Raw genomic sequence first — 11,979 nt, 5'->3', positions numbered from 1 at the left:
GAACTGAGTAAAAGTCTGTCTTTACAAGTAGGATTCAAATGCAGTATTACATAAGGAAATTCACACCAAAGTAAAATTGACAGGTTTTAGTCTCCTGTCAACACGCAGCTCATTCGGTTTTACTATTTCTCGGTTGTGTTTAGTACTCGTTCCAAAATTATTCAAAAACGTGGGTTTTATCACATATAAAAGTTGGTTTTAAACAGACGCCATGCTGCGGCCTCGTGTTGTGTCACTTCCACTCAGCGCCCGTTATGTAATCCCACGCTCAACACTGCTAAATCCCAATTGGCTCATTCGTGTGGCTGTTACTCGTTTGGTCTAATCACAATATAGATCCCGGTCAGTTTAGCTTGCGCGAGCCAATAGACTAACCTGACGTCACGGTCGGTATAAATATCTCCGCGTGACGTGTGCGGCCTACAGTCGCACTCGCCATTTTGTTGGGATCGAAAGTGGACGAGGGGTGGCTGCGGCGGCCGGAGTTCTGTAACGTTAAAACCACTCCGAACGGCGTTACTAACCTCCCCGGAGTCTCCGCGGAACCGCTAGCCGAATGAGTGCACGGACTGCGCCCGCCACTTGGCCGTAATGGTTTCCCTCTCGTAGGTTCCTCCGGTTCGCGAAGCTCAAAAGATGGAGGACAGCACGGCTCGGGACGACGCCTGCCGGGAGTACCAGTCCTCCCTGGAAGACCTGACGTTCAACAGCAAGCCGCACATCAACATGCTCACCATCCTGGCCGAGGAGAACGTCACCTTCGCCAAGGATATCGTCGCAATTATCGAAGCGCAGATCAGCAAGGTTTTTATGAATATAGAAATATCTCACATTTGCTTTGTGTCGATCACTCAGGCCCTGTTAGCCGTTAGCTCATCATGGCGGCCGCGACGCCACACGTCTGGTTATTGTTTTGGTTAGTTAAGCTTCCACACGTTGAATTTATTTAAGCCAAATGTTGTGTATTAAAATACAAAATCTCGATATAGCGTAGGAGTTTCTTTCTTTTTTCTTTACAAAAAGTAGTTGGCTCGCCACAGATTAGCCGAAGTTAGTTTGACGTTGGTGTGGTTCTGGTTTCACCGGAAGAGCCGCCTGAAAAACAAACCGCTTAACACCTTTTTTATTTTTTTTAAATGAGCTGTTTAATGTTCAGCACGACGTTTAAAGACGTTTTTTTAAGGGGTTCTGGTTTCGTATTGAAATTTAACCTCGGAAAAAAGCCAGCTTGAACCCCTTACAATGTGCTCTTTACTGCTCATTGCGTTTCATACTAATTCCAACTTCTCTGGAGTGACCGCCTCGAGCTCAGGCCAGAGGTCACCATGAAGCCACAATTAAATGACACCCTTATTTTAATTGTATATAATTTCAAATATTAAGGTGTTGGCCACGTCAGGCTCATAGTCTTCAAATAAATCAATTGTCCTTATAAAGTCTCAAGTCCTTAATTCTACATGGTTTTACTTTAAACATGTTTTACCTAAAGTAGTCCGTTTTAGGAATAACTGCTTCATCAATTGAAGCGAAATAAAAGCAAGCTGTTTTTTTTTTATACTATAGGTGCTCTAGGATTATTAAATGTGTAGAAAAGTTGGTTTGAAATGAAAGTCCAGGCTCTCGTATGGCAGAAATCTTCCATTTTGTGTCAAATACTTAAAAACTATGAGGCTGAAATTGATTGAGTTTAAGCTAAGGGAGAAGTGTTAAAACGTCTTCCATTGTATTTTTCAGGACACTATAAAACGTTTTATTCAGATTATTTGAACTAAACAAGAATTTTGATAGCTTTTAAACATCCCTGAATAAATTCAGATTTAACGCTTGTTTTCAAACAAGGAAATTGGCCTAGCTTGAACCTGCAAAATACCTTTCTGACCAAGTTATGAAGATTTGCAATTACCACTGTGCTGGTTGTAGTTTGTGATATGAAGTGAATACAATTGTCTTGTGTCTTAAGAACCATAGTGTTTCTAGAAGATTTGATATTTAAAAAGCCAATGTGTTTGACGCAAACATGTTTAATATACAGCTGCAGTGGTTCAAAACTGTTAAATGTCAAGAGTATTTCAACAATATAATGTAGATTAATAATGCCCCGGGCTGCAAGCTTCCTCATGGTGATGAAATCTGTCCTCAGAGTCCATAAAGAGACGACCGATGGATGAACTATTAGATTATGTGCTGTCTTCAAGCGCAGTTAATGGTTAATTAAGTGCGAATCTCCACTAAAAACCACCAGAGCTTTATCTGCTCTGCTGTCATGGAAACACGACTTGGAAGTACATTTTGAAGTGCGAGGTGTGAACTTTGATCATGAACTTCATGTCCTTTTAACAGGGACTTGAAGTATTTCAGTGCAGCTTGTCTGTGCAGGTCCTGAGAGCTCCGCTTAGAGCAGAAACAGGAAGTGTCTGCTGTGAGTTTGCAGCCGTTAGAAGTACAGAGAGAAACTTCTGCCAGACGTGTTAATTCAGTATCTACACCTTTAAATTCCCTGGAAGCTTCTTTAGAATCCAAGCAGTTTAACTTTTGGGGCGTATTTGGACCTTTTCTGCTGCGGTGAGGCCAAACCACACCGCCGTGCTCGCCTTGATTTCTTTAATGTTGTTGATGATGAGTACTGTGGGGTTCAGTCCCGTCCTCCCTCTTGCAGCTCGCTTTAGTGTCTGCGTTCATTTACACTAGTGATCTGAACTTCCTGAACTGTTACTGAATGGTTAAAAATGTTTGTAATAAAAAATGTGAACTGTGCTTTTTGTCTTTTTTTATTTCCCAGTGTAATTTTCTTGCTGCGATTCTGGTTTGAATTAATACTCGGTTCACTCGTGCTGCAGTTTACAGCTGCCGGGGGTTTAAACACAAAACAAACACGTGCCTCCACTTTTTTTTTTTTTTTTTTTTTTTTTTTTTGAACAAACTGAGGCCAGGAAACGGAACGGGGCCAGAGGCCGTCTGCAGGGTAACGTACAAAGAGTGGTTCAGGACACGAGCCCTCTTTGGAGGTAAAACCCGGACGGGGGTTTTCTTGGACTACCTGTGGTGGATTTTTCTGCCCCTCCTGAGCGGAGTGGCCATGTGGACTGGTTCCTGCTGAAGATCACACTCCTGGATTGTTTTTTTTTTTTTTTTTTTTAATAAATGAAGCTGTTTCTTAAAAACTTTTTGTACATTTCGTGGGGTCGGACCGTTGGGCATTTTTGCAGCAGAAGAAGAAATGACCCTCTGGACTGTTTGCTGTGTGGGGGCGCGGAGACGCCCCCCCCCCCCCCCCCACTGCTGTGTGATTGTGAGAATTTGTGTGAAAACTGTTGCTTGATAACCCCTGTTGTTTTCTAAACTTGTCGAGTTCTCTGTCGCTCCAGGCCCCAGCCGCAGAGAAGCTCCCGGTTTTGTACTTAGTGGATTCCATAGTGAAGAATGTTGGAGGAGAGTTCCTTGCAGTGTTTGCTAAAAACCTAATCACTTCATTTATTTGTGTCTTTGAAAAGGTACAGTTTCTCTCCACCGCCTCTCAGCTTTTGTTATACAGTTTTAAAGCACTAAGCCTGTGTTAGCTGCCCACCTCACCGCCCTCCTGTCTGTCGTGCTGCTTGTCTCTGTGTGTAGTCTGCTCCTGCTATAACGTAGTCCTGCTAATAAAAATGTGCCATGGAGGGCTTCCCCCACCCCAACCCCCCCCATTTAGTTTTAACACACATTTAGCGCCCGTTTCAGCTTGTTTGTAGTTTTTTTTTGTTGTTTTGTTTGCCGGCTGAGGACCCAGTCCTGTCCTTCTGTTTGTAGGTGGACGAAAACACTCGGAAGAGTCTGTTTAAACTCCGCTCTACGTGGGACGAAGTGTTCCCACTCAAGAAGCTGTACGCTCTGGACGTGCGGGTCAACTCGGTGGACCCAGCGTGGCCCATCAAGGCGCTGCCGCCCACAGTCAATGCCAGCATCCACGTCAACCCCAAGTTCTTAAAGCAGGTGTGTAGAGTCACCCACGTCTCTGTCGGTCCGGCTCTTCGGGGGGGCGTCTAGTGTTTGTCTCTGTTTGTGCTCGACAGCGTCTTGCCTCCAATGAGGGAGAGGGGGTGCAAATTGTTGGTGACGTGCTTAAAAGTGTACCACCAGGATCTTGTGTTTTCATGAAAAAATGTCAGTTGTGTTGATAATATGGAAATCACAAGTTCCATCACATTCCACACCACTAAGGTGCATTTTGGTATTTCAGTTGTTTGATTTAAATTCCGTTGGTTTATCACTTTCCAGACGTCTTTGACATTTAGTCACCTATCACTTCCTCTAAAAACCAGGGTGACCGGGGATGCACTGGCATAAAGACGAAAACCCAGTTGTGGCTTTCCACTTGTGACTCAGAATGACTTTCATGATTTCACATCCTTTAGAAAGTGTTTCAAGTGTCCCAGTTGTTTATGGACTGATCACAAAGGGTAGATGAACCCAACAGTGTTCCAGTTGTCTCACAACTGTCATTTCCACATTTTCTCCGTCTGCAGCCCGATGAGGCGTCCTCGCCACAGCCAGCTCCCACCCTGCCGGCGGCGCCGACCCCGCCGCCACCACCACCGCCGCCCGCGGTGCCGCCCGTCGTCAGCCCGACGGGCCTGACGCAGGAGCAGCTCATCCGACAGCAACTGTTGGCCAAACAGAAGCAACTGCTGGAGCTGCAGCAGAAAAAGATCGAGCTGGAATTGGAGCAGACCAAAGCACAGCTGGTAGGAGGCGCCATCAACTCTGCTGCATCTGAGTTTCCATCAATCTACAATGAGGCTGCTAATGCTAATCAGCTGAAGCCACATCCAATGGTCTCCTGAACGTTGGCTGAAGTCGCGGTGAAGTTGTTCACGTTTTTATATACAGTTTTGTGTGTGTGTGTGTGTGTGTGTGTGTAGGCCGGCGGCTTCACATTACCAACAGTGACGTCCGCCACCACGCCTGCAGCGAGCCCACCGCTGTCAATTGCAGCACCGAAGCCCATCAACCAAACCACCCCAATGATCCGACCCTGGATCCCTCCTCAGACCCAGGCTGACGCCAAACCGTCCACCAGGGACCCCCGTCTGAACCGTGGTGGCCCCCCTCCCGCCCAGCCCAAAGAGGTGCCTGCTGGGAAAAAGGATAAGCACCCAGTGCCCAGTCAGAGCGTCGCCCCAGAGAAGAAGCTGCCTGACAAATCCCCTCGGCCCGACAAGCCCCGCATCCCGAGGAAGGATGTGGCCGAGGACAAGCCCACGTCCAAGTCCCCGTCCAAATCCCCGTCTCCCATGGCCAAAGGTGTCCCGAGCAAACCCCGTCCACCAGAGCCCGAGGTCCAGAAGTCCACAGACGGCACGAAGAAAGATCCTCGTCTGAAGAAACGTACACAGGATCGCCCCGGAGACGACGAGCCGAAGGAGAAGAAACGCGGCGCAGACAAGAAGGAGCGCGAAGAGCCGCCGCGCAGCGCCGGCAAGAGCAAGCTGGTGAACGGCGCCGTGGTCAAACATGCCCGCGAGGACGACGGCGCCGACAAGCCCGACTTCAAAACCGCAGGCAACGCTCGCACGCACTCCCGCAAGCGCACCCGCTCGCGATCCAGGTCGCGGTCCCCCGCCACCTCCCCGAAGCGGAAAGACCGGCGCTCGCCCAAGAGCCGGACGCGCAGCAACTCCCTGTCCCCGTCGCCGTCGCATAAAGCCGGCAAACCACGGAGGATCCGGGCCGATGATCCGCCGCACGGAAAGCCCGGCCGGGACGACCGCCCCGCCCCCAAGAAGAACCAGTCGGACAGCAGGAGGTCCAAGAGGCCGCCGGAGGATCGGCACGCGGAGTCCAGAGACCAGCACGCACCGCGCAGCCACGACGGAGGCGGGAAGGACCTGAAGGAGGCGCCGCACCGCTGGAGGAGTGGCTGGGAGGAGAACAAACAGTGAGTCTCACCATTCAACTCATTTGGCGTGAGCCCTTTGTTTAGCGTCTGAGCAGGCCGAACAAGTGACGAGTGTGTGTGTGTTTTCAGTGCAAAGCTGTCGGAGGAGCCTCACGTGAAGACTGGACCGCCGAGGCACAAACCCTACCCCAACCCCAACCGCCCCGCCACCCCCCGCACCCCGAAGCACCGCCTCAGTGTGGACGCCAACCTGCAGATCCCAGAGGCCCTCAACTCCGCCTCCAAGAAGGACCTGCTGAGGAGGGTATGTTGAGCCGTGTCTCAGCCTCAAGCGGACCAGTGAGCCTCGCCACAGCTAGTTGCACAAAGCTCTGGGTTGTTGCAGATTCATTCTCTCTGACTACTGTCGAGCAGCTACACGACAGTTAAACCTCCGACATTAACAAACTAGCAAGTGAGGGACCGGACGCTCTTAACAGCTTGAATTGCAGCCGCAACCCCTGTGCTCGGTAATACTCGTGTTTCACTGTTGGCCTCCGAGTTTTTTACGTCCCGTGTTCCCTCCTGCAGGCGAGCAAGCGTCTGAAGAGCGGTGAGATCTCCCAGGAGGACTTCCTCAACATGGCCCACAAGATCAACCACTTCTTCCAGTATCAGGAGCAGCAGCGCACCGAGGTCTGGGAGCAGAATGCCGACTTCAAGAAGCAGCCGCTGCTCGGCGCGCCCGCCGCCCACTCCCGCCCCCACGACGCCATGGACCCCGCCGAGCTGTCGTACTACGAGCACAAGTCCAGGCTGAAGAAGACGCAGGTGAACCACCGGCTCCCAGGCGAGGACTGGGAGGGCGCAGAGAGTCTGGAGGAGGGCGAGGGGCCGGGCAAGAGCGACAAGATGCAGAAATACAGCCGGCCACCGCGAGACCGACCAGGTGAGCAAGCCTCCCCGGGGGGGTGTTTATGGGCGGGCGGGTTAAAAACAAGACCAGGTAGGAAAAGTGTCTTCATCCGCCGTGTCTCCGGCTCTTCAGGCGAACGGCGGAGCAAAGATCACGAAGAGCCGCGGCCACCACTCGCTCCCATGATCGAGGAGTATAACCACGGCAAAGAGTTCCCCACCCTCAAGTCGCTGCCCGGCCTCCGCTTCAGGAGGAGGGCCGACCCCCGAGAGTCCAGTGAGTAAACGCTCATTTTCCAGCCCGGTCGTTTTTACTTGGACAGGGTTCCCCCCGGGTTCTTCAAAGTATTCAATTTTCAAACCTAAAGTCTCACAAAGGCATTACATTTGTTATTGTAGGTGTTAAGTTTTGTGGAGCAGCACTCACTGCTGGTTAAACCTTCTCTTCCTCCTCCACTTGAGTGTTTACCCACTTCTACAGGATCAATACGCCACTGAACACAAGTGTGATTATTAATGAAACTGCGAGAGAGTCTGGACTTTTTATGAAGTCCTCAGAAAAGCGATGACTGTCTTTGGATAAGACAGCTGCTTGGACTGTTTAGCAGTAATGTTTTAAGAAAGGGGACTTACTGTTTATATATATATATATATGTGTGTGTGTGTGTAGTTTTCATTGATACGCAGTATCTATATTTGAAATCTTTTTTATTTGGTAATATATGAATGTAAACGATCAAAATAAAAAACTTCATATTTAATTTATCGTTTAAATTTGTCATGGTCCAGGTGAACTTTTGTTTTAGCCGCTGAGTTGTAAAAGATAAACACAAATAAATAGCAGTCATTTGATTTTTTTTTTTTCTTTTAATTATTCCAAAGATTAGCCGTTACGAAATCAACCATTCATGGCCAAACTAAAGGTGTTTTTGTTTTTTTTGCTGTATATTGTGTTTAGATGCGTCTGGGAAATGGCCAAACTGCAAAGAAAATAACATTGGTGGACAATTAGGAATGAATTGATCCTGATTGGTATTAAATTCGGTTCCAAGTCGTTGTAAAAAGGTCTTAAATGTAACTTGTGGGAACCTGTAGGAACCCTGCTTGGAAAGGTCAAAGGTCAGGGGGACACACTGAAGAGACCACATTTGCACATTGAGGTCTCGATCACACACTTTGCTGAGAGCATCATGGAGTCCATTTTACACGTCCAGTCGTAGTCACTGTGATGACTGAGCGGACTTGTCATGACTCATCAGTTTATGGAGGGTTTTTTTTTTCTTTTCTTTTCAATCCAGGTGAGCGTGAGTGGAACTCGCCGCTGACCGAGCGTCAGCACTATGAGGACCGCGATGAGCAAAAGAGCAGCTACGACGCCCCCCGGAGGTACGACTCGAGACACGGCGACCCCCGCAGGCTCGAGGGCCCGTCCCCGTCCGGCTCCGTAGACCCCAGGAACTGCCCCAGCCCGGCGGGCCTGGAAGCCCCGCCCCCTTGCTTTGAGCGCGAACGACTGTCTCCGCTGCACCAGAAGGAGCTGGCGGACATGAGCCCCATCCCGCGCTTTGAAAGCCCCACCAGCGAGCACTCGGACGACGGACCCCTCAACCTGGACGGCCACCCTCTCCACCCCCACGCCACGCCCAAATCCATCCTCAAAGGGCCGCTGCCCCGCGGGGGGCCGCTGGCCTCCGTTCGCCCGCACGCTGACTCCCCAGGACACACGCCCCCTCATGACGGAGGTCACGCCCCCTCGCGCTACAACGGCCCGGGACACATGGGGCCCTCCAGAGCCCACCCTCCCGGCTGGTTCGAGGGAGGGGCCCCGGGGCGTTACGACGAGGCACAGTTTGACAGCCCCCAGAACAAGGGCCCCGGCAGGTTTGACGGCACCGCACCTTCTCACATGCCGGAGAGAGTCGATGGCCCCGGGCAGTGTGACGGACCCCACATGGCACCGATGAGAGGCGGTGACGGCATGGGGAGGTTTGATGGACCCGCTCAAGGGCCTGGCAGGTTTGTTGGCCCCATGGGTCAACAGCCTGTGAGGTATGAGTCCCAGGGGCCCGCACAGGGCCACGTAGAGGCCCCCATGCAGCGCTTTGAAGCACCTCACCACTTTAACAACATGGGCTCCGGGTCCATGGGCTTCCAGCAGCGGCCCATGCGCTTCGATGGGCCCTCAAATCAGATGGGCCCAATGAGGTTTGAGGGGCCCAGCCAGCCGGGTCCCCGGTATGATATGCCTATTCAGGGTGGCCCCCCACGCTTCGAGTACGCCCCCGGCCAGCAGGGCCCTCCCAGGTTTGCCCCCCAGCACAACATGCTCAGGCCGATGGCCCCGGCCATCTACGACGGCCCCGTAGCCCCCCAGCAGAACTTCCCCATGGGCCCCCAGCGCTTCCCCGAGCCCCTGAACCCGCAGTTTCCCGCGGGGCCCCTGACGTTCCCGGCACAGCAGACTGGAAACTTCAACCTGCAGCCGGGACCGGCGTTCAGCCAGCCGGCCCCGGGGCCCTTCTACAACCCAGCGGCCCCCGCTGTGGGCATGCAGCAGCCGGTGAGTCACTGCAGACACACAGGATCTGTGTACGATTGTTGGTTTTCGGTTTGACCGGAACCTTGTTGGCACTGAGAGCTCCGGCATGCGGCTCCTGTGAGCGGGAGTGGTTGTGTGCTCCAGACTGACCCGTGGCTGTACGTGTGTTCAGGTGACCCTGATGGGGACCATGAACCAGCCCTTCCTGCCTCAGAACACGGTGCCTTTCGGACAGGGTGAGTTTGACCTTTTCCTGTCTGGAGTCCCCGTCCCTCTCTCTCTCTCTCTCCGAGTGCGTCTTCACCACAACACCAGTCTTCACGCCCCCCGTTGGTTCGTTTGCAGCTTCACAGGTCGTCCCCACCGAGAACCACTTCGGCCAGGTGGACGTCAACAACCTGCTGTCCAAACTCATCTCTACTGGCATCATCAAACCGTCGCAGCCCGACACGGCGGCGGCGGCGGTGGTGGCGCCGCCCACCGGCACCGGTCAGTCATCGCGGGAATCCCAGCCGGACCTCGGATGGTTTGAAGCGTCGCCACGTCCTCTCACGTCGCTGCTCCTTCTTTCAGAGACGACTGCGTCTCCCGTGGCTGCTCCTCCGGTGGAGGAGGATGAAGAGGAGGAGCAGGAGGTGGAGGAGGACGACTTCCCCGATCTCACCAGCTTCAGTATTGAGGACATGAAACAGTGAGTAGACGGCAGGCTGATTTTTCCTCTTGACATGTGAGCCCCCCCTCCCCCCGTCTCTCTGGTCCCTCCAGGACCGCCGGTCACACCGTCAGCTGGCGGCTCGTCACTTTGTCCTTGTGTTCCTGTCCGCCAGGCGCTACGAGAGCGTGGTGACCAAGCTGTACTCAGGGAACCAGTGCTGCCTGTGCAGCATGCGCTTCACCACCACTCAGACCGAGATGTACGCCGACCACCTGGACTGGCACTTCCGACAGAACCACGCCGGCAAGGTCGCCAGCAAGAAGGTGACCCACCGGCGCTGGTACTACAGCCTGACGGTGAGAACCCGGCGACGGGCGCCACGCCCGGACACTTTGGATCGGTCCGCGTGACGGCCACCTCCTCATCCGCCGCCCATCTGCTTTCCAGGACTGGATCGAGTTCGAGGAGATCGCCGACCTGGAGGAGCGGGCCAAGAGCCATTTCTTCGAGAAGGAGAACGAGGAGGAGGTGCAGAAGAGCCAGGCGGCGGCCAAGGAGAAGGAGTTCCAGAGCGTCAAAGCCAAGAAAGACCAAGTGGCCGAGGTGAGTGCTGCCGGAGGGGCCCACGACCCCGTAAACGCCCTCCCGCCCACCCCGAGGCTGATCCACACGTGGTCTGTGTCTGCAGCTGTGTGAAATCTGCCAGGAGCCGTTTGAGACGTACTGGGTGGAGGAGGAGGAGGACTGGTTCCTGAAGAACGCCATCTGTGTGGACGACAAGGTGCCGCCGCCGCCGCTCCGTGTCTGTTCTGTCTCCTCGGCCTCTGACCACCAAAAGTGTGTAAACCAGTGTTTTTCTCTCTCTCTCTCTCTGCAGAACTTCCATCCCTCGTGTTTTGAAGACTATAAGAACGTGAGTGTCAGACCTCCTGAGCTGGTTGCCCGTGTGCTCGTCATGGCGCCTCACCTCCTCGCTCTGTCGTCTTCTTCTCCTCAGACTTCGACGTACCTCGACATCACGCCGTCTCCCAACAAGCTGCTCACGGACCATCCGCTGGGCGCGTTCACAAACGCGGAGGAGGACGGGGAGGAGGGCGGAGCCTCCTCTCCTGTGGACGCCGTGTCGGTGAAGCAAGAAGCGGAGGCGCCAGAGGAGTCGGCGGAGGCTCCGACGGTGAAGGAAGAGAAGGTGGAGGAGGTCGCCTGCTCGGTGAAGGAGGAACAAGCATCCTGAAAGGCATCAGGTGGTGGAGGATACACCCCTTCTTTTTACTGATGGGGGGAATGAGGATGCCCCTCCCCCTCCCCCCAGCTATACATGCAGAGGATCCCCCCCCCCCTCTCTCTCTGCGACCCCCAATTGAATACATTTTTGTATTTGGATCAATTGCGGCCACTTGAGGTCTTTGTGAAAAATGTTGAGAGATTCTTGCTTTGCTAAAAGCTGTAAATGATTTAATTTATGAATTAAAGTATTTTTTGTATCTCTGGTGTAACGGTGATTGAATCATACGTAGTTGCGGTGGTTTCTCGGTCTCGGGTGTCAAAGGTAAGCATCGAAGGCTCGTCTCGCCAGAGGAGTCGTCTTTTCCTAGTTTCTCTCTTCAGCTTCAGTCAATAAAAAAAAAAAAAAAACCTGAAAGGTGTTTTTCTGTGTGTGAACGGCGGCTGATTCTTTTACTGTCGTTTAGTTTTCAGAAGTAAAAATAAAAGTTTTGGTGAATTGAAGCCATTGCCTCTCCTGTCTTTATTGTGTAACACAGTGACTGTCTGCAGCTCCAGTCAATGACCTCGTCAGAACTTCAGCTCTGGTGAGGAACATTGATGCCATGGCAACAGCTGAAGTCGCATCTGATGGGAGAAAAGCTCCATGGAGGAATGAGAGACTGGTTACTGCTCCAAAAACACTGCAGACAATCTTTATTCTCTGAGATTATCACCAAACTCAGTAATAATGCTTGTATATTTAATGTGGTTGCACAGACTGACCAGTCCCTCGTCATCAGAGCCTCCTGA

At 52.4% G+C, this 11,979-nt stretch overlaps 1 protein-coding gene across 1 annotated transcript; it reads left to right on the top strand.

The window, feature by feature from the left end:
- Positions 1–439: 439 nt before the first annotated feature.
- On the top strand, positions 440–11,691 carry pcf11 (PCF11 cleavage and polyadenylation factor subunit). The gene is made up of 17 exons (XM_080509293.1): positions 440–804; positions 3,366–3,491; positions 3,787–3,969; positions 4,503–4,721; positions 4,899–5,914; positions 6,005–6,179; positions 6,446–6,803; positions 6,903–7,046; positions 8,068–9,329; positions 9,481–9,544; positions 9,654–9,797; positions 9,882–9,999; positions 10,136–10,319; positions 10,411–10,566; positions 10,652–10,744; positions 10,841–10,876; positions 10,961–11,691. Exons 1-17 carry the CDS (start codon positions 637–639, stop codon positions 11,195–11,197), a joined length of 4,683 nt encoding a protein of 1,560 aa, XP_080365419.1. The 5' UTR covers positions 440–636; the 3' UTR covers positions 11,198–11,691.
- The last annotated feature ends 288 nt before the right edge of the window (positions 11,692–11,979 follow it).

This window comes from Blennius ocellaris, assembly GCF_963422515.1.
Source record: "Blennius ocellaris genome assembly, chromosome: 14".
NCBI lineage: Eukaryota > Metazoa > Chordata > Actinopteri > Blenniiformes > Blenniidae > Blennius > Blennius ocellaris.
The sequence above is the reverse complement of the archived record's forward strand: the minus strand, read 5'-3'. Positions and strand labels throughout refer to the sequence as shown.